General features: G+C 53.3%; 1 protein-coding gene across 5 annotated transcripts in view; it reads left to right on the top strand.

Annotated features, from left to right (window-relative positions):
• LOC129334755 (phospholipid-transporting ATPase ID-like) overlaps positions 1-25,044 on the top strand; it is an 89,905-nt gene that overhangs the window by 28,108 nt on the left and 36,753 nt on the right. For all 5 annotated transcript variants that reach the window (XM_054987046.1, XM_054987045.1, XM_054987041.1 and 2 more), the window contains 3 exons: positions 18,331-18,389; positions 23,587-23,700; positions 24,190-24,288. In XM_054987046.1, coding sequence (XP_054843021.1) covers positions 18,331-18,389; positions 23,587-23,700; positions 24,190-24,288 — 272 coding nt within the window. The remainder of the gene's footprint in view (positions 1-18,330; positions 18,390-23,586; positions 23,701-24,189; positions 24,289-25,044) is intronic.

Genomic DNA, 25,044 nt, shown 5'->3' with positions numbered 1-25,044 from the left:
AGGTGCCTCATCTCCTGGCCTTCTTTTTCCTTTTGTGGTTGAAAATATCCTGGGGAGACCTGCGGATATAAGTACAGGCTCCCTGAGTTTATTGCAGCAAAATAGATGAGCGAGGTGAAGTAGGGAAAAGGAAAAGGGAGGGCGTTTTTCTGCCAGCACTGTATGTTAAGCGGGGTTCGAACGAGAAGTCCCGGAGCACTAAGCGAGCCTTCCAGCTTGTTGCTCTGGGGAACTCCTGTGTGGAGGCTTCTTTCTAAAGCGTGTATATTTCAGGGGGGAACGTCTTTACGTCGGGCAAGGGTCGGCTGTGCGTTAGGCGGGATTATGCAAACTCGCCCCAGGGGTCCCTGGGTGCCTAGACTATGTGGCCTCCAGGTGCCCCTTGCTCGGCGGTGGGCTATTTTATTTTTGCGGGCGGAGAGCTGTCGGTCCGGCTCGGCCTGGCCTTGCCGTTTTAAAAGGAAAAAAACTAGAGAGCGGTATCCAGCAACTATAAGGGTTGCTGCAGACGGGGACCTTCGTTCTATTTTTCTAAAATAATTTTTAAGTAGGGGTGGTTAGGGTTAAAGGTATGTTTTATGATGGTTTGCTTTTGCTTTGCCTTTTTCCCTCTGCTTTTTTGCAGGACCTCTTGTATGTATTTCGGCGGACCATTTTTTCCTAGGATCAATTTTTGGAGGGACTCCTTCGGGAGGCCCCAATTTCATGTTAAAAGAAAGAAACACACAAAGCAAAAGCACACGGGCGTGGGTTATTTTCAGGTTGCCCTCACTTGGAAGGCCTGGCAGGGCTTCATTATAACTTCAATATGTCTCCCCCCCTTCTTTTCCCTTGTACGGTACGGGCAAGGGAAAAGATTACGTGGGGCGGGCGGCTGCTGGCGGAAAGGGCCGAAGTGGAGCCGAGGGCGCTCGGCGGCGTTTATCGAAAAGCGGCGGAGGCGGCCGAGATCTGCCGGCGCCACTGGGTCTGGGCTGTTCGGGGGTCATCTTGGCGTAGGGGATCCTGGCTATGTAAATGAGGCACGCTGCCCCTTGTGCGTGGCGAACATACCCCAATAACACATTCCAGAGGTCACATATTTACAAAATACTGGCGGGTCTTTTACCTTTGCACTAAAGCGTACGGACTGGTGGCGCCGTATAGCAACTCACCATGACGAATATGAACATTAGTAAAAGAGGGATGTTGGGCTATCTGGGGGTCCTTTTCCAGGGGAGGCACGGCCCTCAAAGCCAAAGCCGACCATCATGCGAAAGTGGTGAGACCCCGAATCTACGTAGATGCGGGATCTTCACCAGCACGGCGGGTGATATATTTTCGAATACAGGGATCACCTTATTTGGTGATTCCATTATGTTCGAAGGAATGTATGCACCTCTGGGCTAACGCCTCTCCAACCACTTTCACACACAGCAAATCTCTTTTGCCTGTGTAATTTTTTCCGAACATGCGGCTCTAAAATCCAATTAAGAATCACTTTCGGTGGTGGTCCTATTTGGCTTTGGTTGCCGTGTCTTCCCCAAGGGTCCCAACTGTGGGGCCCGCCTAATGAAGTTAAAGAATAGAACTGGAAAAACTTTTAACATTTGCACCCATATCTGTATATTCTACTGTTTCTTTTATACTAGGGCTACAAAGGTCTGGTCTAAGGGGACACAGGGTATCTCTGGCCCAGGGTGAAGGGATATCTGGCGAATCACTGGGCAGAGGGGGGCTGGGCTGGTGGCGGCTCCCCCAGGGTCATACACAGGAGGGGCGGTTTGCAGCGGCTTCCCTTTCCATTCCTTTAATTGAGAGGCGTGAAAGTATTTTAGCCAAGTGCCTCCTGTCTTTCTCTGGATAGCTACCTGATAGACGGCTGGGGAGACTCTTTTCGTGATGGGGACTGGGCCTTGCCATTTGGCTGCTAGTGAATGCGCCTTTTGCGAGAACTTCCTGTACAGAACGAGCTGTCCTTCCTCCCACTGCCTGGGGTTCCTGACCCATCCTAATTTGCGGTCCATGTCTTTCTGAGCTGTGCCCAACTTCTGGGCCACTTGCATGTGGACGGCGTGTATGGATGAGAGCAGGTCTTGGACCCAAGCGTCATTAATCACTACGGGCTGCATATCAGAAGGGAGCTGCGTATCTAGCCAGAAGGCTTCCGGGAGCTGCATTCTTCGCCCTGTCATTACCATATGGGGTGTGAGCCCGTGGACTGCGGTAGTGCCTCTAATGGCCATTAGAATTATGGGGAGTTTTTCATCCCAGTCTCTCCCGGAGGAGCGAACCATTTTGCGGAGAGCCTCCTTGAGGGTCCGGTTGGTTCTTTCTATGGCGCCTGAAGCTTGAGGGTGGCCGGCTATGTGGAAACGTTGCTGGATGCCTAGCACCTTGCAAAGCTCCTGTGTGACTTCTCCGATAAAGTGTGAGCCTAAATCAGAGTCCATGACTCTCACAATGCCCCATCTTGAAAAGACATTGTTGAACAGTAGTTTGGCTGTGGTGGCTGCATTGTTGCGCTTGCACGGAAACGCTTCGACCCATTTGCTAAAGGGGTCTATGACAGTGAGACAGTAGCGATTGCCGCGAGAAGTGGGGGGAAGGGGGCCGATAAAGTCAATTTGTATGCGAGCCCAGGGTCCGTCAATTCTCTGATGCTGGAGGGGAGCTCTAGGTCCGGTGGGGTCTGCATTGACCATAGCGCAGGACAGACAGTTGTCTACCCATTGCGCTACTTCGGTGCGCATGCCAGGCCACCAACCAACCTCTTTTACCCTTTCCAGAGTCAGGTCCTTGCCTCGGTGACCCTGCTCGTGGACGAACTGAATTAGGTCGGCCCTGACTTCCAATGGCACTACCCAGTGGCGTTCGCCGGCTGTATCTACTGCCCAAACTATGCCTTCTTCTTCTCTGATCATGAGCCTCCCTGTCTGATCTCTTCCTGCGGCTAGGAGGTCGGTTATTTCTGGGTCAGATAGCTGCAGTTGTGCTAGGTCTAGTGTTCCTGCGGTTCCCTGAGCTTGGCTGCGGGCTTGTGCCCGGGTGGTGACAGGGCGGAGGGGACAATCGGTGGCTGATTCCGGTAGGGGAGCATTTTCAGTGGCGGCTGCCTTGGCTGCGAGGTCTGCCTGGTCATTCCAATAAGCGGTCTCTGAGTTTGTCTTCTGGTGTCCCTTGACATGGGTCACCTGCGTTGGGCCTGAGCGGGACTGAAGGAGTGCTGCTACTTGCTGCCATAGCTGTAGGTGGGCTACGGGTTTCCCATCGCTAGCTCTCCACCCCTGATTCTGCCATACCGGGAGCCAGACCGTGGCGGCTTTGGCCGTCCAATCCGAGTCTGTGTAAATGGCAAGTGGGCTTTCTGGGGGCTCAAACTCGAGCACTGCCAGAAGCGCTTGCACCTCAGCCGCTTGGCTGGAATGGGGGCGAGCTGGACCTTTGAGGGTATGGGCGTCGCTCACTCGCACGGCGCCGTAACCTGTCCAAGGGGAGCCTCCAACGTGAAAGGAGGAGCCGTCACAGAACCAGCATGTGAAGCCGTTCTGTCGGGCTTCCTCTAGCGGGACTCCCCAAGTGACTGGCCAGACAACCTGCGGTGGCGGGTCCAGGGGGCACTCGTGCTCGGTCCCGGTTACTATTAGGCCATAGGGCGCTGGTGGCTCGGTGGTCTCCTTTTTAAATTCTACTCCGCGGTTGACCAGGGCCAGGGTCCACTGTGCTATGCGGGCGTTCGAGACTTGTCCGTCTTGTATCTTTCCAGACAGAATATATTTGAGAGGCGTGTGAGTGGTTTGAACTATGGTACGTGAACCTCCTATGATAAATTCCCAATGGGTCAGACTCCAAACTAGAGCAAGGCATGTCTTCTCGCATGGGCTAAACTTAGTTTCTACTGCGGTTAGGTTGCGAGAGGCATAGGCTACTACTCTAGCGGTTCCCGCTTGCTGCTGGGTGAGCGTGGCTCCTATGCTCTTGTCTGATACTGCTAACTGGATAAAGAATGGCTGGGTGACATCTGAATGGGCTAGGGCCGGGGCTGCGGCCAGACTGCGCTTTAGCTCGGCTAAGGCTGTCTGTTGCTCCGGTCCCCACTCCCAGGGAGTGTTCTTCTTGAGGAGAGCATAAAGAGGGCGAGCTTTGTCTGCAAAGGACTCGATGAAGTCTCGGGAAAAGTTAAAAGTTCCTAGAAGGGCTCTGAGGGAGGGGATATCGGTGGGTGCAGGCAGCTTGGAAATGACCTCCATTCGCTGGGCGTCCGGGGTGCGACCCTCGGGTCCCAGGGTCAGACCCAGGTACTTGACGCTGGTCTGAACCAATTGGGCCTTTTCCCTGCTTGCCTTGAACCCAGTCTCGCGGAGGAGTTCCGGGACTTCCCTGGTGATTTGGCGGGCTAATTCTTCCGTGGGGGCGTGGACTAAAATGTCATCCACGTAGCTCAGTACGTGGGGCCTCGAGGAGGGTTGGAGGCGTTCCCACATCTGAACTACATGGGCATGACAAATACTGGGGCTGGAGTGGAATCCCTGGGGTGTCCGTTTGAATGCGTATTGCTGGCCGCGGAAAGTGAACGCGAACTTGTACCAGCAAGACTCATGCAACCGGATGGAGTGGAAAGCGTTGGCCAGGTCTATGACCGAGTAGAACCGGGACCCAGCGGCAATGGCCGTCAGGATCTCATTGTACTTGGCCACAACCGGGGCAACTGGAGGGGTGGTGGCATTCAGGGCACGGAAGTCGACCGTCATTCTCCAGGTCACTCCATCTGCTTTCAGAACTGGCCACAATGGGGCGTTGCAGATGGACTGCATCGGGAGTATGACGTCCCACTCAAGGAGTCCTTCTATAGTCTTGGCTATCCCTGCCTCAGCTTCTGCTGGGTACTTGTACTGTCTTTGGGGAGGGGGATCCTTTCCTTCGATCAGGACGCAGGCGCCCTTCACTATCCCACACTCGGCCTTGTCCGTCACCCATACTTCAGGAAAGTCCTGAACCCAGGGGTCTCCTGTGATGGGGGCGAGAGGAAGGGGGGCCTTAAGGGCTGCGCATCGATGGACTGCATTGACGAAGTCTGGGCCTCCTGGGATGCGCCACAGGAGCCCATTTGCTAGGTCGATGGTCAGTCCCTCGGCACGGAAAAATGGCATGCCCAAAAGTCCATCATCTTCTCCCCGGTTTGCGCATGCCGAAATCCAGGTGGCCAGGTTCCCAACGGAGAGGGGGATATCCTGCCAGACCGGGAATTCCTGCGTGCCGCCTCCAAAACCGGCGAGCTGCATGGTGGTGGGGGTCTGAGTTCCCTTAGCAACTAAGGTGGGCCGGAGTATATTAAGAGAAGCTCCGGTGTCTATAAGGAGAGTGGCAGGCTTCTTCTTTTCCCCGGGAGTCCCGATCCCTGCCTTTACTGTCGGTCTCCCCCATGTGTCCGGCTTTAGTTTGGCAACTATGCCCACGGAGGGAGACTGGGACTCGGGGCAACCCTATTCTGATCCTGCACCCTGATCGGTGGAAGCGGCGCTTCCTCTAAAGGGGTTGTTGGGGCTCGGGCGTTCCCGGACCGCAGCTATCGGGGGACTCGAGAAGGGAGGGTCTGGCGGTAAAGGGGGCGCCGACGGGGGTACTGGGGGCTGCTGCTGGTCTTCCCACTCCATGATCGCCTTCATTAGAACGGACGTGGGCTTTCCATCGAATAGCTCCATGTTCGCTCCAATGTTCTTGAGGCGCATCCATAATTCCCAACTGAGGGAGTCCCTGGACTGGGGCGTGCTGCCGCGGTCCCGGTAGCCCTCGTGGTCGCCCTGCGATGCTCCCCAAGCGTTAGACTGATCTGGAGGCGGGTAGACCTGATGGTTGTACGGGTGCGATGCTCGGGAGTGAGAAGGGGCTAGGGGCGCATCCTGTGATCGGGGCTCGTGGGGTCCCTGCTGGGAGGAGGAACTGTAACTCGGGGTGGGCGCAAAGGAAACTCCTGGACGGTAGTCCCTCGGTCCCCTTCCCCGGTTAAAGCTGCCGCTCCTTCCCCTCAGGATTCCTCCCCTTGCCTCCGGATACGGGCTGCGTCCCTGTGGTCGGTACTGAGAGTGGGGGCCATGATTGGCATAGGTGACTGCACTTATCGGCTCGCTCTCCTTCCTACGAGAGGCCGGGGGCTTCACATGGCGGATGGCGCCGGTTTCTCGCAACAGGCCAGCAATGCTTCTGATGCGAGCTTCCAGGTCTCCCCATGAGATGCTCCCGGGCTCCACTCCTGCTAGTGCTAGGCGGGTGGTACTATTGAGTCCATCTAAGACTGCTCTCCTGAATTCTAATTCATCAAAGTCGGGTACATCGCTTGCATCTAAATCTACTTCATCTGCTAGCTCAGCAAGAAGCTGCTTTCTGGCTAAATATGCCTCTGGGTCCTCCCCAGGTTTCTGGGACTCCGCGATATACAGGGCTTTCAAACTCTTGGTGGGCCACAGGAATGCACAAATTTCTTTAATTGCTCCGTACTGACTGCGGGTGGCTAACCTTCGGTTAGAGATATAGGCATTCAGGGCCGAGACTATTTCAGGGGCAGCGCATTGGCGGGCCAGCTGGGCCACATCGGAACCACTAGCGGAGGGCTGGGAGGTGGTCACATGGGTGAACCACTGGATGGCCGTGTCTCGGTTTAGGGGTCCCATGCGATCTGCTATGGATTGGAGCTCATCGGGCCTCCAATTGCGAGTTTCCTTAACGACCCGGTCTGTTTTCCTGCCATCCTCGTCCATGGATACAATTTCCTTGGTGGCTATTGGGTGGAGGGGCTGTGGGGCTTCCGCAGGCTGGGGCGAAGGGGGTGACCAGTTGTCGGTACTACCTTCGGGGAGGGCCAAGAGGGCTGCGGGATGCACGGCGGAGATTACGGCCTGCTGCATTCCCAGGTGCTGCTTTAGGGCCTCTAGCTCCCTCTTACAAGCGGAGTGGTCTGCAGAAGCTACCTTGGAGTGATTGTGCTCTGCCATGAACTGGGCGGCATGGGTTAGCTTAGCAATTCTTTCCTGTCCCTCGATTACTGCATGCTCAGCCATGTCGGCACGAGCGGTGGCCGCCTCAGCCTTGTGCTGGGCGTCCTGAAGGGCAGTGGTTAATCCTTGTTTTTCCAATATGAAATTGACGCGTTCAGCGCGCCACTCAACTGCCTTTTCCTCATGGTCTCTTTCCTGTTCGGCTAGTTTGGCCCTGAGACTCTGGATTTCTAGGTGCAGGGCGTCCTGTTCTCGCTTTGCTTTTTCCTCTAGCTCCTTCCTCTCTTTGTCCTGGGCTATTCTGAGCCTCTCTATTTCCTGCTCGCTATCTTCCTGCGCTATATGTAATTTATTTATCAGGGACACGCTGTCCTGTAAGGCAGTAAAAAGTGCCCAAGCTCCGTATCTGTCCTTCTTGCTCGACTTGGGTTTCTCTTTCTCACAAAAATCTTGGAAGGCACTTCTAACTATCTGGAGTGGGTCGGGTCCCTTGAAGGAACCGGCTTCCCAAGGGCAATCTCCCTTCTTAACTAGCCACTTCTCCAGGCGGGGCACGGTGGGGTTTGCCCGGTACATTTTTCTTTTTCTTTTAGTTTAAGGCTGATCTTGGGGGAGGTTAAAGAGTGGATCAGCGACACCAGGGGTGGGGCGATTAAAGCTGCTCAAGGGTTTTAACAACTTCTTCCTCTCTATGTCCCTTTTGGGAGGTTTATCCTTCCCTCAGGTCCTCAAGGGTTTTTACCAGGGGGTTTTAAGGTTCTACTTTTGGGTTTGCAAGGGTATTTTTAAGGGTTCTACACTAAGTTCTTCTCCACCGGGGGAGAAGGAAAATTCCTATTCCCGTTTCAAGCTTGCCTACAAGCCACGGGACCAGGAAACGTTTACTGGCTCAGAGGGTGCTCTCAAGCTTTCTAAGCCCAAGAGAAAAAACTGCTCAGTGCTTCCAAGCCTCTGCTCAGAAGCCAAAGCTCAGGGGTCTCCCAAGCCTATACTCGGAAAACCAAAGCTCAGGGGTCTCCCAAGCCTCTGCTCAGGAACTGCAATTAAGGGGCCTCCCAAGCCTCTGCTTAGGCAACCCGAAATGCTCCCAAGCCTCTGCTTAGAAGCCAAAATGCTCTCAAGCTCTCTGCCCAAGAACTAAATTCAAAGTGTCCCCAGGCCTCGTGCTCAGAGACAAACGGTTAAACTGTCTCCAAGCCAAGACCAAAAGACTAAATGCGCTCAAGGACTGCCTCTGCAAGTCCCCAAGCAAAAGTGCCCAGGAGTAAAGCTTACTGTATTCCCAAGCGAGGTGCGCTCAAGAGTTCTAACAACTCCCAAGCAGGGTGCGCCCAAGAGTCCCACTGACTCCCAAGCGAGGTGCGCCCACGAGTCTGACTTAAAACTCGCAAGCGGAAAGGCGCCCAAGAGTCTAACTTAAAACTCTTAAGCACGGTGCGGCCGGCTGCCGCGGGGCTTCAGGAACCTGGCTTCAGATTCCCAAAGCTAACTAACCAAATGGACTATCGATCCCTTCACGTTTCCTCCGGAGCGGGGATTGAAGCCTAAGTGCTGGCAGGAACGGGGTTTGGACGGACTTAGGAGAGACGGGGGAGGGCGGAAGAGAATTTTATATGTGCTGCTTCAGGATATATATATAGAGCCTACTTCTGGGATCCCACCCACATAGACGCGTTTAGGCGGCCCGGAAGGTGGCCAGGAACTTCACCAGTTCAGAGGTCCTCACCCACAGTACACCGGTTATAACGGCTGGAGGGCCTCGCGGTGCACCACAAAAGGCAAGTAGTCCAAAGCTGGCTGAAGGAGGAAATGGGGAAAAGCCAACCCACAAGATAGAGATGCTCACTAGAGCCACACACACTCACACTTTTAATTCCCTGAGCTAAATTGCGCTCTTTACACTGAGGTCTGGAAAATTTTCCTCTAAGTCAGTTCGCCGAAAACATGCGTGTCGACTCACGTGTATTCACACGAACCGGGTTATGCCCGCATTCTCCACCAGTAAACTGTTACCAGAACTGCTCTATTATTATAATGGGGAATTAGCTGCAGCAGTCTGTAACTATTAATATTAAGCGAGGATCATAACCTATGTTTACGGAGGTCCCGATCCCAGACACTCTAGTGAAAAAGAGGCAGACAAGGAGTAAGGTCCAAACACGTGTATTGAGTGTAGCGTAAGCCTAGCTTGCACAATCATACAAGGAACACACAAGGTCTAAGAAATACAGAGTAGGAAATACAGAGACGTTCGCATTAGCGGGTTCCCAACGATGATAAGGGAAATACTCACAATCCTGGAGCGAAGCAGAGACACAGCAGCGAGGGTGGCCCAATGCCAGCACTGGGACCACAGACGGACAGCAAGGAGGTCTGGATAGGGAATGGCCGAGGCACCGAGTGGTCTGGGGGACCAGCTTAAATACCCCAAAACGTACCCTGGGGCTGGTGCTGTACTTGGTGGTTCTCACAGATTAAAACAAAGGGTCTAATGGGCTACTGAATGGCTTGGATGGGCCACTTTGGTAATCAGATTGTGATAAGTGACACCTCAGGAAGAGGGGACAAAAGAGGGAGGGGGAAATCCGAGTGGGCTGAATGGATGTTCCAGCGGACAGGGCTTGTCCTGATGTCATCAGCTTTGGAATGCGGAGGTTTCTTTGAGATGCATTCCCTAAGTGCTTGGGATGGTCGGCACTTAGTTCCTTCTCCGGGGCGGCTCCTAAGATATGCAGAGCGGGGCGAGGGGCTCTCGCTGCGGACGTGGTGTGTCCGCTTCGCCGAAATGGCTTCTCAAAGCAGTCTTCTTCCTCTGGGTCTTCTGGGTGCCTGAGAACATGGATGCCGGCTGGGCATAGCTGGGGCTGGATAGCAGGCTGCCCGGTAGCAAGGGCAAGCTTGGCGACCGGCTCGCGGGAGGCTCCAGGCGGGAACTGACCAGGGAGCGCCTAGCCAGGCTCGCTGGAGGTTTCCCCGGCTGGCGCCCGGCTGCTAGCAGCGGCTTGGGCCCATATGAGGCAGGCTTCCATGGAGGCAGCGGGAACAACACTTTAAAACACAGTCCAAAGCAGGGAACAGGCACGGTCCGTGGCAGATGGCAATGCAGGCACGGGGCACACTTGTAACAGAGTCCAAACACACACTGGGAAGTTCAGATACAGGGCAGGGCAGGGTTGCCCAGAAAGAGAGTCCTTTGTGCAGATATCCAAACATGGAGTCAGTAAACTACACAGTCTATAGCAGCAGCAGGGTAATTGGCACGCAGGCAGGAAACTGACACATGTATTAGAACACACACGTGCAAAGCAGTCTTTGGTGCAGCAGTGAAACAGTAATGCAGGAAACTTTAACACAGTTCATGGCAGGCTTTAAAGCAGGGGAGGGGGCCTACTTGGCAACAGAGTGAGCCGTGTTAGTCTGTAGTATCAAAATCAAAAAGAGTCCAGTAGCACCTTTAAGACTAACCAATTTTATTGCAGCACAAGCTTTCGAGAATCAAGTTCTCTTCGTCAGATGCCTGATACTTCTCTGTATCAGGCATCTGACGAAGAGAACTTGATTCTCAAAAGCTTATGCTGCAATAAAATTGGTTAGTCTTAAAGGTGCTACTGGACTCTTTTTGATCTTGTTACCAAGAGCAGCCTGGCTTCCTTGCCCCTGCCCACCCCGGGGGATGGTTCCCCTGGTTTCCGTTGATGGCACCAACTCCCAACACTTGCTGGACATGAGGGCAGCGCCTGGGGCTGGGACAGACATTTGGGGTAAGTGAGTTGGTAGCAGGACTACAAAATGAGCAGACGCTTGTCTCAGCAGTGAGGGGGACAGCATCTCTATAATGGAGCAAGGACATTGCATGGTCATCGCTTGTGGACATGCAGCTGTAAGGGTTGAGATGCTTGTGTGACTCCCATCGAGTGGCTGTGCATAGCAGCTCAAAGTCTCCATAGCAGGTGTTTGGCAGTTTGCCCTCTCGTTGTCCAGGCGGTGATCTGAAACAAGCACCGGTCGGAGATTTACACCCTGTCCTAATTAGTAAAGAGTCCAGTAGCACCTTTAAGACTAACCAACTTTATTGTCGCATAAACTTTCGAGAAACACAGCTCTCCTCGTCAGATGCATGCTACAATAAAGTTGGTTAGTCTTAAAGGTGGTACTGGACTCTTTACTATTTTGCAACTACAGACTAACTTCCCTGGGTCTATGACCCTGTCCTAATGTGGCTTGTGCCTGGCATTCGGGAAGTAAAAGAGGCGCCAGAGCAGGCGCCGTGGCCGCCCACATTAGGCATACTCATGAGTAGGAAACAGTCTTCTCCAATCACCTGGGCAGTCTGTTGCACAAGTATATGAAGGTGGAAGGAGCCATCCCTACTTGCTTGTGAGGAGGTCTGTTAGGGGAGGCAGCCCTAATGAGGCACGGCCAAGGTCAGAGGCAAAAGCAAGCCGGCCCTGCCCCTGGGTGCTTTGCCCCAGCCCTGAGAAGGATGGGTCCGCAGCTCGCCTGTGGGCAGAGCAAGCTCCCTGCCCTGCAGCCTGAGAGCCACCAGGAGCGGCCTCCTGGCAAGGCCCTGGTGCAGCCCAGGCCAGGTGTTGTTTTGCGGCATAACTCTCAAGATCGGGGGAACTGTTGCCATCCCCACTGCTAAAGCAGGGAGCGCCACTGGAGGGTTTCTCAGTCGGCCTCACCAGCAGTAGTGCAGGGACTTCTCTGTATTTCGTTCAGGGAGAAGTATGTGCTCCCCTCGCACAACAGCCCTGTGAAGTAGGTCAAACTGAGAGCCTGCAACAAGCCCAAGCCAAGCGTTACCCAGCGAGCTTCGTGGCTGAGCAGGGTTCAAAGCCGTCTTTCTCTGGAGTCAAACGTCTGGCACTACCCCCCCCCAACTCCATGGTGCCCCTGCTGTGCTTGAGAGGCCTGGGGACGTTCTCTTGATGGCCCTTGCGTAGGCCACAGCGGGCCGGGTTGTGCATCGGGAGGGGAACACCTTGGAGTTTTCTACGACCAGCCAGCGGAGGGGCTCTGACCACTCTCTTTCCATCGGGGTTTGGGATGACTCTTCAGATATGCGACTGGCAAGTCTTTTTATGCGCCATCAGCTGAGGGGGACGGGCTGCTGGCAGGGCTTTGAGGAATGAATCTCCTCCCAGGCCAGGAGATGAGCTGCAGGCTGCTCTCCCGGAAGGCTTGGCTGGCTGGCGCGCCCATTGAGGCCAGGTAGGCGGTGGCCTCAGGCGCTGGGTGCTGGAGGGAGCGCCGGAGGAGGCATGGGGGGGCGAGAGCACGCGCCACAGAACTGCAGCCTCCTATCCCTCCTGCCCTGCGCCGCCGCCGCCGCCGCCGCCAGCACATACCCCCGGCTGGACGCAGCAGCCGCAGGCAGGCATCTGCGGCGGCAAAGGCAACCGAGCGGGAGACCTCAGAGGCCACCCGCGCACCGTCCCAGCCGCCTGCTGCAGTGATTAGGCAGGCAGTGTGTGTGTGTGTGCACGTGTGCAATGACGTCAAACGTGACGTCATCACGCAGGCCGGTGCGCGTGCGGGTGGGGGGCGGCAGGCCGGCTGGCCGCAAGCGCCAAAAACCCTGGCGCCGCCCCTGTGGCTGGCGTGCAAGGGAGGAAGGGAGGGGTCCGGCACTCTGGCTTTCTCCAGGCCGCTGCCGCCTCTTTGTCCAGCCCCTTTGGCTTGCCGGCTCCATTCCTGTGTCCTGCTGGAACCAGGAAAATGCTTGGCCGTAGGATCAGCAACAGACAGTTTGGCTCCAAACCACCTTTGTGGTCCTGCTTGTACATTTTGTTTCTGCCCAATCATTTCCCTTCTGGCTTCCAAATCTCTTTGGATTGGGAACCTCTGGAGTGTTTTGCTGCTAGAAAAATGACGTGATTTCTTGTGCCAAACCAGCATGTGTGTTTGTTGAAGCAACAAGGTCTCTTGTGGCTAAGCAACTGATGGGCAGTATGTTTTGTAGTACAGATGCCCCAAGTGGGCCCTCAGTTCTCAGCACAGATGCTGTGGCCTCAGAGGAAAAGAGAAGCAACCACTGGGAGGTTTGCTAATATAGAAATGCAAGCAGGGAGCCTGCAAGGACTGGCCGGTGGGGGGCGGGGGGTCATCTCACTTTCCCCTGTTTCCTCCCCTCCCTTTACTGCTTCCTTCTCTACTTCCCACCCATGACCCCATCTCCCTTTACCTGCTACACTGTCTTCACCTTTCCCTCTTTCCCTCCTCCTGGCAGCCTCTTCTCAGGAAAAGTCTGACCGAGAGCCATACTACAAGTGATGCCTGACACTAGTTGGACACTTGTCAGCTTCCCTCAGGTTTTGATGGGGAATGTAGGCATCCTGGTCTTGCAGCTTGGCTCTCCGACTGCTGCCCAATGGACTTTTCAACTGTCCCTTGTCCAACATTCCACCAAGCTGCCTACGTTTCCCATCAAAACTTGAGGGAAGCTGACAAGGGTCCAACCTGTGTCAGGCGTCACTTGTAGTTTGGCTCCGAGTTGCAAAAGCCACGTTCTGGCTACAAGGCCCGGGCAAGGTTTGTGAGTTGTGAGTCGCCAGTGGCCCTGTTCTTGGTGAGTCCTTCTCCATCAGTGGCAGTTGTGCAAGCACTGGGCTACTCCATGCTTCATATCCTACGTTTAGCTTATCTTACATGATTGAGAACTATGCTATAGACTATACTATATGGGGCAGAAATATAGCATCAGAAAATTTTGTGCTCTGTATTACTGATCAGGGGACTTGACTAAGGAACGAGGTGAGATTTTTTCCAGGGCTGTTTGGACCTCCCAGTCCTCCTCTGTAGCTTTGCTTTACAGAAATTAAGGCTTGCCAATATTGTTGTGGTTACCTAGCAACCCCCAAAATGGCCAGTGAGAGCTCAGTGGGCATGCTTTTCTTAATGCTGCAGGCATTGTCTTTATTATTGGGGTGTGTGGGGTGTGTGTGTGTGTGGATAACCTTCAAATGTATTTTTAAATTTCAGTTTTTTTCTACAAACCTGGAAATTCCTTCAGATTATTAGCGAAAGACCCTTCCCCCCCGCCCTTGTCTGTTCCTGGCTCCATTTGTTCTACACTCTGTGATCTGGTTTGGAATTAAATAGAATGATGTTAGATGCTGGCCGCACATGCATTCTCTGTCTGACAACACGGACTCTGGTCCTCAGAAGCTCATTCCGCAATAAATCTGCGAGGGCCGATGAGGACTTGCTCCTTCCATGCTGTTGTCCCAACCTGAAATGACAATTTGTCTTATGGGGGAAAGTTCTGTGCAGATAACAGTATATGGAGGTTTCTGTAGTGAGGCAAAGAGCGGCTTCAAGGCTGTTTCAGGTCAGGAAAATGATGTGGTGGGGTAGGGTAGGGTAAGGGGAGGCTCGACTTAAGCGCCTTCTCTCCCTTTCCGTGTGCTGTGGTCCCAGTCTGGACTGAGTTCCCTGACACAGAACCACGCGTGCACATCTGACTCTAGTCATTGTGGTGGCCATCTGGATTTTGCAAGGTGTGGACGGGTTTTCAGTTGCCCCGAGACTCCGTCTTCTGTTTCCTGCAACTGTGACATCCAGCAAACCTCAGCCCCTCCTGGGCAGCATTTCCTCTCTTAGGAGGAGGGCTTTTATTCTTCTTCCCCCCCCGCCCCCCGCCCAGTGATATAAGCTCTGTAGGGCCAAGCTCATGCTGGAAGAAGCCTCCTCTGGGAGACGGGGGGGGGGGAGAAGGGGGGGTCTGGTTGGACTTCGGGGGGTGGGGGGGAATCTGGCATTCAGCCTCATGAAGTGACTTTGTTCTGTGCTGCCTCCCAGACTGGGGGGGGGGGCGGTGTCCCCCATCACTTCCAACCTTCTGGTGGCAGCAGCATGAGGGGCAGCCAGTGTTTGCCCCATTGAGCCCCCTGCCCATTGGCCTCCCCAGTTGCCAGGGTTGCCAGCTCCAAGTTGGGAAATTCCTGGAGATTTAGGGGGTGAAACCTGGAGAAAGTGGGGTTTGGGGAGGGAAAGGACCTTGGCATGGCATAATTCTATAGAGTCCACCCCCCACCCAAAGTAGCCATTTTCTCCAGGTGAACTGATCTCCGTGGCCTGGAGACCAGTTGTAATTCCAGGAGATCTCCAGCCACTACCTGGAGGCTAAGCCAAAGAGAGGGGGATAGAACAGGCAAAGCCCAAGGAACAGCCAAAGAGTTACAATACAAACCCCTGGGTCAAAATCAACAAATCAATGTTATGTCAAGTAGTGCATTCATTCATGAAAATTGTTTACAACCATATACATAGTCATACATATCATACATTTGAATACATCTATACCACCATTCAACTGAATATCAGACCGTGTGAATTCTTAGTCCATGTGTCAATTTTCTATGTAGATAATTTTGATCTCGCAGTGCATCAAAGTAGAATTATTCACCCTTAAGTATGTAGTTCATCTTTCTTCCAAAAAATTGTTTTTCTCAGTGCACTGCAAGACACAAAACTCCCGACGTGATTGAAGGGATCGTGTGGAAAATTGTCTTTCCTAAAATTAATCCAATCGCCTGCGGGTAGACACCTTACACACTTCTGTGTGATTACTTGATAAACAGCTCTCATAAATGAGAAGAACACGTGGGAGACGGGGCCTGGCCAATTGGCATAGACGGCGTGTGAGTGCGCTGAGAGAAGCACCTGAGATTTCATGATTTGCCGTTGGGTTTATGGATAGAAGAACGAGACATAAATGCCCCTGAGGAAAGGTGTGAAACAAGCTGAGCGACTCTTGCAAGCGGCTTGTTGGGCAGAGGGAGGGGAGACCGGCCAGGCCCCCTCTCCCACGTGTTCTTCTCATTTATGAGAGCTGTTAATCAAGTAATCACAAAGAAGTGTGTAAGGTGTCTACCCGCAGGCAATTGGATTAATTTTAGGAAAGACAATTTTCCACACGATCCCTTCAATCACGTCGGGAGTTTTGTGTCTTGCAGTGCACTGAGAAAAACAATTTTTTTGGAAGAAAGATGAACTACATACTTAAGGGTGAATAATTCTACTTTGATGCCCTGCGAGATCAAAATTATCTACATGGAAAATTGACACATGGACTAAGAATTCACACAGTCTGATATTCAGTTGAATGGTAGTATAGATGTATTCAAATGTATGATATGTATGACTATGTATATGGTTGTAAACAATTTTCATGAATGAATGCACTACTTGACATAACATTGATTTGTTGATTTTGACCCAGGGGTTTGTATTGTAACTACCTGGAGGCTGGCAACCCTACTCCCCAGCCCCAGCTCTGGGCCAACAGTATGGAGGCAGGCCAATTCGGAGTGTCCCTCCAATGGTGGTTTTGCTCTGTTGGGCACAGGATTGGAGATGTACAAATTCCAGACATTTTGAGGCTGTGGAGAGATATAGAAAAATGGGGGTGAGTATTGAAATAGATGCACTACTTACTTTCCAGTCACGCCTCAACTTCTTTCACATGGAGCTGCCTGGTACCAAATCAGACCCCCCACCCCGGCATACTAGCAGCGGCTCTCCAGAAAGTCCGGCAGGCAAAAGTCTTCCCTGCCGCCTGTTCCTTTGGGGAGAGGCTGCCGGGGCTGAGCCTGGGGCCTTCCAGGTGCCAAGTCAAGGCACTGCCCTTCAGCCACGGCCCTACTGCTTTAGCAACATAAAATGTGCCTTGATAAGTAAAATGGTACCTTTTGACACCTGTTTGGAATGTAAAAGTATAAATGTTTTCATTTTCTATAAGAAAAATGGCAGGCATTCATTATTTATTTCCAAAATGTATTTAGGACATTTATATGCCACCTTTCTGCCCAGTGCTGGCCACCAGTACCCGCTACATGGCTCCTGCACCCTGCATTCCCACCTAGCGTACGCGCCTTAGTTTTTGCCATCTGAATGGTAGGAAAAAATAGACGTTGAAAGTAGAAAAATTCTGTAGTAAACAAAGCGTATTATCTGGATGAAAGCTCTCTGATACAGTCCCGGGAGGTAGGACTAGCAGCTTATTTGGATATTAAGTAAATGTTGCAACACAGAAAACATTGAACTGTTGAATAAATACCTTACTTAGCATATTAATTGCTGCCCCAATTGTTTACATTTAAACAATGAAAATGAAGTATATGTCTGCAGTGTACATAAGAATTATTATCTAATGCTGAAGATTGTCTTATATAAAACTTTTCATTTGATATATTTTAAGTAAAACATTGTCTTTTGTTTTACTCATTCCAAAAGGGAAAAAAGTTCATACAATTCTTTTAGGTGACTCCCCAAATTTCCCAATTTTTCCATTTGACAAATTGAAGAGGTTCTCAGATTTTTTTCATGCTGAACATCTGGAAAGAGTGCAATTCAAAAATAAAACAGTTGATAAGTTTTTTGCCCAGCACTCAACAAAATTTCCCACTTTTTCCATTGGAAAAAATTGGAAAAGGTTGTCAGATTTTTTCATGCTATACATTTTGAGTGCGAAAACTCTTGCGGTAAGATGCATTTTGCTCATTCTGTAAGAGGAGTTTCATTTTTCAGCGCTCCAGAGAATATCCCCCTCTGTCAGAAGAACTGGGAACCTCCTACAATAAATCAATGGTTTTCAAAAGTTTGGTACCAATTTATTATCGGAAAAATAACAACTTACAACAAAAAAACACTTCTTCAAATGTATCACAATTCTATGACAAATGGTGGCCCTTCTTTGATTATATTTACAGTAAGGATTTACAACCTCCAGATTTCTTATATCAAAGCATACTTAACTTTTAATATCATTAATGTATATAGTTATTAAAGTTGTTAATAAGCTATGCATTGTACTTTATAAGTAATGTTATCTCGTATTTGTAAATTATTGCATATTTGTGTTTTAAAATAAAAATATATTACAAGAAGAAGAAAAATTGGGAACAAAGTCCTTGTGGGAAAACGGGACCCCGCCCCCTGTATGTTCCCACCTTTCCCCCTGGCCTTCTCTTGTTCACACGGGATGGGGTTGAGGTTGGGCTGCTACAGTGCCAGGAGGGAGAGTGCCCTGAGGCGGAATTAAAGCACCAGGTTGAGGGGAAGGCAGTCATGAAGCAGCCGAGCCCTCTGCCCCACCCACACGCTGCCAGCCCAAGCAACTGCTATGCAGTGGGGGATAAGTGCGCCACTGGGGAACTGTGCCTGCCCCAGCCAAGTCTCCAGTGGCCCCTGGATCTGGGGTGTTCCTCCTGTGGTTGCCGCGGGCTGCCTTGTTGCTGCCTGTCGGGTCGTGTGCAGGCAGGGCCTCTCAGCTTAACCCCGGTGCCTGGCCTGCTGATGGGCCTGGTTGGTACCTCCGGTGCCTCTTCTCCAACTTGTTCTCTCTTCTTTGCAGAGGAAGAAAGGCAGCTGCGTGCCAACAACCGGATCTTCAACATGCAGTTTGAATATGCTGTGAGTAGAGAGAAACAAGGGCATCGTCGCAGGGCTGCTGCAGAGAAATAGCAGCCCTTGGGTAGGTCCCTGTGCAGAGGCTGGGAGCTGTGAAGCGGTGGCATGGCCCGGGGGAAGTGGCAGCGGTGTCCTGGACAACCGTCTTCTAGGCCAGAGCGTGACGTTGGAGCTGAGACCCTGCCTTAAGATCCAAGGGCCGGCCAGCCGGGAATACCTCCCAGCAAAGACACGAGGGCCTGACTGGGATGGAGGCATCTGTGCTGGTCACAGAGAGAGAGACTGGGCAGGTAGCTGCTGAGCAGTTGGAGCCTGCTGGCTGTGAGTGTTGCACGAATGTTTGTGGTGCCTCTGCAGCCTGGTCAGCATTCTCGGCAGCCAGCAAAGAAAGGGAAGCCGAATGCCGGACCAGCTCAGCTCACGGGGAGGTGCTGGGAGGAAGTGCTTCTCAGCCGGTGTGGCCAGAAAACCACGCCTGGGATTTGCTCTTTTTGAGCCCCTCCACTCTTGGCCAGCTGGGTGGAGCATGGCAAGGCAGGAAGCCGTTGGGAGTTGCTGAGGGTGGCTGCCCCCCTCCTCCCGCCACACACACTCTGGTGGAAGGACTGCAGCCTGGGCCCAGCTTGCCTGCCTGCTCTGAGGCTGCCAGGAGGTGTGAGGTCGTCGTTGGGCTGTGCTTGCCGGGGTTCCTTGGCTCCAGCCCTGTTTCAAGGCAGCGCCTATGAAAACGGAGCTCTGTTGAGTCGTGCCCCTTCCCGGAAGCAGCCCAGAGCGTGGCTTGCTTCCTGCTTTCCTGGAACTGACCTGGCTGCTCTCCTCTGCGTGGGCCTGTCATCTTTTTTTTTTTTTAAGAATTTTTATTGGATTAGAAACATATAATAACAATTATAATCACAATCTTTAATTTTTTCTAATTCTAACCCCCTCCCTTCCCCCCCCCTTCCAACAGTTTTCCAACCCCCTATCCACTTTCCCTCTGCTCCTTCATATTTATTTTATTTGTTTATTATAATATACTTTCAGATTCTTCTAAGCACTATTTCCACTTCCTTTCACATATAAATTGTCATATAAATTGTCATAAAAATAAAATCCTCTTAATCTATCTTCTTCATTAAAACTACTAATAATATTCATTTTGATAGCCTGTGTTTTATCTTACTCCTTCTATTCTCTTCAATATGGGACAAACAATTTGCCCCCCTTTATACATCAATTCCAATACTTCTATACACATACTTATACACACTTATTGTCATTTACTTAGGCTTCTGTTCTATATGTTGTTCTTTATCTATACATATACCATAAGTCTAACAATTAGACCTATCTTTGAATTTACGTATGTATGTATATATTCACTCTATGTTATACGGTTATCTTTCCAAAAAATATAGATTAGTTTCTATCCCATTAATTCTCATAGTATCAACGCTATTGCTACTTAATATAATACTTAAAAATCATATAAAGTTGCTTAGAATTTTTCCATTAACTCTCCACCCCCTCGGTATAGTCACTTCTCTCCTCCTGTGTACCTCAATAATTTTCAAACTGCCACAGTTCTCCTCCCACCTCCCATTTTTTCACCAAATATTGTTTCAGCTTTCCCCAGTCCGTGTTAAACTGCCCTGGATCAAGGTCTCTCAGTTTTCTTGTCATTTTGTCCATCTCCGCCATGTACAGCAATTTGTAAATCCAGTCCTCAGTAGTTGGCACTTCTTGTACTTTCCACTTCTGCGCATACAAAAGTCTAGCCACTACTGTCATGTAAAATAGCAATGTCCTATGTTGTGCTGGGATGTCTTCCATTCCCAAGTTCAGTAGCAGGAGTTCTGGGTTCTTGTTAACTTGAAATTGTAAAATCTCACTCATTACTCTTATTATTTCCCCCCAGTACTGCCTAGCTACCTCGCAAGTCCACCACATGTGATACATTGATCCCTCATGTTTTTTACATTTCCAGCATTTATTAGACAGCGTGGGCCTGTCATCTAATGTGCCAGCAGATGTGCTCTGGTTAGGTTGCTTTTGTAAGGTGTTTACCCACCCTGAGGCTCTGTGGAAAGTTATCTTAACATCCTGCAGAGATCTGACGGTGTCCTGAGAGATTTCCCTGGGCTTCAGAGCCCCCATTTGTCACAGAGAGGCAGTAATGCAAATCCTTGACCTGCCTCGGTGGCGCCAACTCTCAAGTCTGGCAACCAGGAGATGGCCCAGGCACCGGGGGCAGATGTGGCAAGGAGAGGCCGTCTGCCTAGTGCTTAGCAGGTGCTCCGTTCGGCTCTTAAATCTGCCCCCCCCCCCCGGGTGATTTCCGTGCACCAGTTCCGTGACTTCTGGCCCTGCAGAATCTAAACTTGTGAAGACAATTCTCGGGCACTCCCCGCCTCACAGATTCTGCCCAGGCAGCCCCTTCTCTGGGACTGTCTTGTGGAGTGGGTTGGGTTAGCCAGGGGGTCAGAAGTCGTCTTTGCAGCCTGTATGTTTCACGAAGGCCTGAAAAGGATGTTGGCTTGTCCAGCATCTCAGGTGGGTTCTACCTGTTGCTGCTCCCAAGATCCCAGAGCCACCAGGCCAAAGGACATTTCTGCTGGTGACAGCACAGACCTTCACCACCCTAGGGAGGGAGGAAGACTCAGTGGGGTTTGGCATGTGGGCGCACAGCAAGTGCGGGCAGATTTGTGCGGGCCTCTGTGGGGCAGCTTCTCAAGTTGGAGTAACTTTTCAACCACCCCAGGGGTTCTTTCTGCTACTTCGAACTCCCTCCGGCATCCTGAAGCCCTCGCTGCTTGGGAGGCCCTTTGCATGCTGCAGTTCCGTCCCATTTCTCCCGGCCCCCCTTTCACTCCTACAGAAGACGCAAAGGGAAAGAGACGGGGAGGCCAAGGGATTCTGCAGTCCGGGGGCAGGGGTGTGTGTGTGTGGGGGGGGGGGGAATTCCCCTCCTCAGCATCTCACATTGCCCTGTCAGTATCGGTCAGGGCTCCTCTGTACCCCCAGACCTCTCACTGTAACTTCTTCCACCGTGGGCTGGCTCCAGAAAGGGAGGGGGCAGAGGGAAGAACAGCAGTGAAGTATTTCCATACCCGTAAGTGGTTGCAGAGGCAGTGGCTTAGGAGAAGGCACTTCGGGGGTCTCAAAGATTTTGGAAATGTTTCAGTCCTGCACCCCCCCCCCCTGTTAATGTGTTGCATGCAGATATGACAGGAGCAGGGGGGACCTGAGAACTGCCCAAGAAAAGCTGAGGTGCCTTTTAGAAACAAGACAAACCCCTGAAGTCTGGCCAGGCTCTCTGTCCTTGCAGCGGCAGTTGAGAGTACAGGGCAGACCAGCAAGCTGCTCCCCACCTTATTGCCCCCCCCCATCTCCTTGCAGGGTGTGTGTGTGTGAGAGTGTGTGCGCGCATGCTTCTTGCTCAGTTCACCAAAACGCCTCAGAAGGGCTTTGGTCCGAAGTGAGAGGTCGGCGTCCCTGTCTGGCAGGGGTGGGCCCCGGGGCAGAGTGTGGAGCGAGGCTGTGTGGAATATGTCCGCCCCCCCCCCAAGGGCAGAGCTAGCAGGCGGTGCTACTGTTCTCCGGAGGCCGCCCCAGGAATCTGCAAGGGTCTCTTGCAAGCTGGGCAGCCGAAGGAGACGCCGGGATCAGCCCTTTTAGGTGACGATCTTCACTCTGCACGAAACTCGGCGTCTAGATACACCTCGAAAGCTCTCTGTAGGCAGCTTGACCCCCACGGTGTGTCTGTGTCTAAGTTCCGCTCCTGGAAGGTCTGCGGAAGTGGTCCCGGGTTGAGTGTGGGGGGCAGAGCCTTCCCGGGTCGTGGGCGGGGGCTTTCCTCCCGACCTGCCAGACCTGGCCTCTGGTGTGATTTCCAGCAAGAGTTCTTGCCAGAGGTCTTCATGGGGGTCGGCCTGAAGTTGGGCCTGGTTGTGGGGGCCGATTGAGGGTTCAACCCCTCCTCAGATTCCCCTCCCCAGTGGCGTCATGCTTCTGACAAGGCAGTGGCTCCCTGTGCGCTTTGTGTGGGATAAAAAGTCAAGGGGAGATGGGAGGAAAGCAAAACTCTCCTGCAAGGCTGAACCCCACGGCCCCTCCATGCTGTTATTTGTTTGGCTTTGTCCTTGAGGAGTGGGCAAGGTGGGCGGGTGGCCCATACAAATGGGGTTCAGTTGACCCTCCCTCAAGGTGGGGCTGGAGGGTGAGCTTTGAGGGAGAGCGAGGGAGGGAGGGAGAGGGAGGCTCTTTGCAAGTAAGTTGTGGAGCTTGAGGAACCTGCGAGCCCAGCCCCACGTGGCTGGAGGGAGACGAAGAGCCCGGGGCTGCATAGTCCCCCAGCCATTCTCAAATGATCCGTGGCCTGTGCTTGAAGAGGGAGACCCCGGGAGCCATGGTGGCCCTTGGGCAATGCCCTTAACCATCCATTTGTCAGAGGCAGCTGCGGAGCGGCCATCGCTTGACATTGGCAGAGGCCCAGGCAAAGAAGGGCCCAGCTCTGTGGGCTTCAGTCCAGGGAGTTCTGGTAGCACCTTGTGGACGGAATGAGGGCATAACCCTCGATGCCCTTCTGCGCTGCCCAGTGCCCCCCCTTCTTTTGCAGGATCATTTAGGCGATGTCACTGTGCTGTGCAGGCAACACCTGTTCCCCCCTCGTTGCTTTAGACTCACTCTGCCCTATACCTTCAATTCAGGCACTGGTCTAGTGGGCAGGAGCAGCAGCGGCTAGCAAAAGCCCCCTGGGGAGGGAAGCCAGTGCCCTGGCAGTGGTGGGAACTGGGCTGCCGAAGTCTCCTTCCTGGTGGACCATCTGCTTGGCCTGCAGAAGGCCCAGCCCCCCAGCGCGTGGAAGACCTCCGCCTGAGAGCCAAGCTACAAGTGACGCCTGACACAGGTTGGACACTTGTCAGCTTCCCTCAAGTTTTGATGGGAAATGTAGGCGTCCTGGTCTTGCAGCTGTAGTGGAGAGCCAAGCTGTAACACCAGGACGCCGCCTACATTTCCCATCAGAACTTGAGGGAAGCTGACAAGTGTCCAACCTGTGTCAGGCGTCACTTGTGGCTTGGCTCTGAGGCCCTGGAGAGCCGCTGCGCGTTTGAGTGGACAGCACTGGCACGGACGGAGCAGGGTCTGGTTCAGGCGAAGGCCGCCGCAGGTGTTTGTGTGCACGCACACCTTCTGCATTGTGTGCTTTGTCTTTTCCCAGAAAAACTCCATTAAAACCGCCAAGTACAACCTCTTCACCTTCCTGCCTCTCAACCTCTTTGAGCAGTTCCAGAGGATCGCCAACGCCTACTTCCTTTTCCTGCTGATCTTACAGGTAGAGAAGACGCCCCCCGTCTCCCGCGGGCCCCTGGGGAGGGGCTTGCGTTGGCCCCCCACACACACAGGGCCCGGCCAGCAAGGGGCAAGAGACCCAGGCTGGGAGCAGAGAGCAGGCTGTGGCCCTCGGGACACTTTTGCAGCAGACCGAGGAGGGGGGGGGGGCTGACACACCTGTGCCGGGCTGCCAGCTCCAGGTTGGGACATTCCTGGAGATTTGGGAGTACGGCTTGGGGAAGAGCCTCAGTGGGCCACAAAGCCATACAGTCTGCCCTCCACACCTTCCCTTTTCTCCAGGGGAGCTGCCCCCTGTGGCCTGGAGGTCAGTTGTGATTCAGGAGGCCCCACCTGGAGGTTGGCCACCCTGGCTGTGCAATGCTGCTGAGCCTGCAGGGTTGGGCGGGCTGAGCCAGTCTCAAGGGCTGTGCCGGTGCGCCTGGGAGGCACCCTGAGGGTCTTTTTCTCCCCCCCCTCCCCGCCTTTGCAGCTCATCCCTCAGATTTCCTCGCTGTCCTGGTTCACCACGGTGGTCCCCCTGGTCTTGGTGCTGGCCGTGTCTGCGGTGAAGGATGCCATCGACGATTGCGTAAGCCCCCTGGCCCTGGAAACGCTTCCCATCCCAAGCGGGGCCTCGGCAGCAGAGGCCAGCTGAGAGCAGAGCCTCCGAGTCCGGCAGCATCTTGCAGCAGGCCCCCTCCGAGGGGCCCTCTCCAGAGGGAGGGGCTGCCTTGGGTGCTGCTGCCTGCTGAACTCCCGGGGTGGGGGGGCAGCCGGGTGCCTGAGTGCCAGGCGGCCGAAGCCCCCGTGCCTGCTGGAAAATGGGCGGCCAGAAGCCCAATGGAAAAGCTGCCTGTGGGAGAAAGATCCCCTCGGGAAAGCTCTCTCTGGTCACAGTGGCTCAGCCTGAAGTGAAGACCTGGGCAGGGGAGGGGAGCCCCCCCCCCAGGGAGGGCACAGTGAGGTGTGCTGGAGGCCGGTGGGTGCTGTGGGGGCCATTCACACCAGCCCAGCTGGCCACAGTAGACACAGCCAGAGGGAAGGGGGCTGCCTGCCCACAGCCCTCTGAGGGGACCTGGGCAGCCACTGTGCGGGACGCCTCGCAGGCAGACGTGGGCCCAAGGGAGCCGGGGCAGCAGCTCAGTCCCTGCCCCAAGGCCCTCCAGGCAGCCCCAGAGGAAGGGCCATCCCAGGGGAGACCCAGGCCTCGCTCTGACCTCTGCGCACACCAGTGTGGGAGGTGCCTTGGCCAGCTGGGAGCAGGACTCCTGGAGCGGACCGTTCCTCCCGGAGGGAAGGGAGATGCTGAGGGCTTTCCAGTGTTTCAAGGGATGCCAGAAAGATC

This window comes from Eublepharis macularius, chromosome 8, assembly GCF_028583425.1.
Source record: "Eublepharis macularius isolate TG4126 chromosome 8, MPM_Emac_v1.0, whole genome shotgun sequence".
Classification (NCBI taxonomy): domain Eukaryota; kingdom Metazoa; phylum Chordata; class Lepidosauria; order Squamata; family Eublepharidae; genus Eublepharis; species Eublepharis macularius.
Note: the sequence above shows the minus strand (reverse complement) of the source record. Positions and strands in the feature narration are given on the sequence as shown.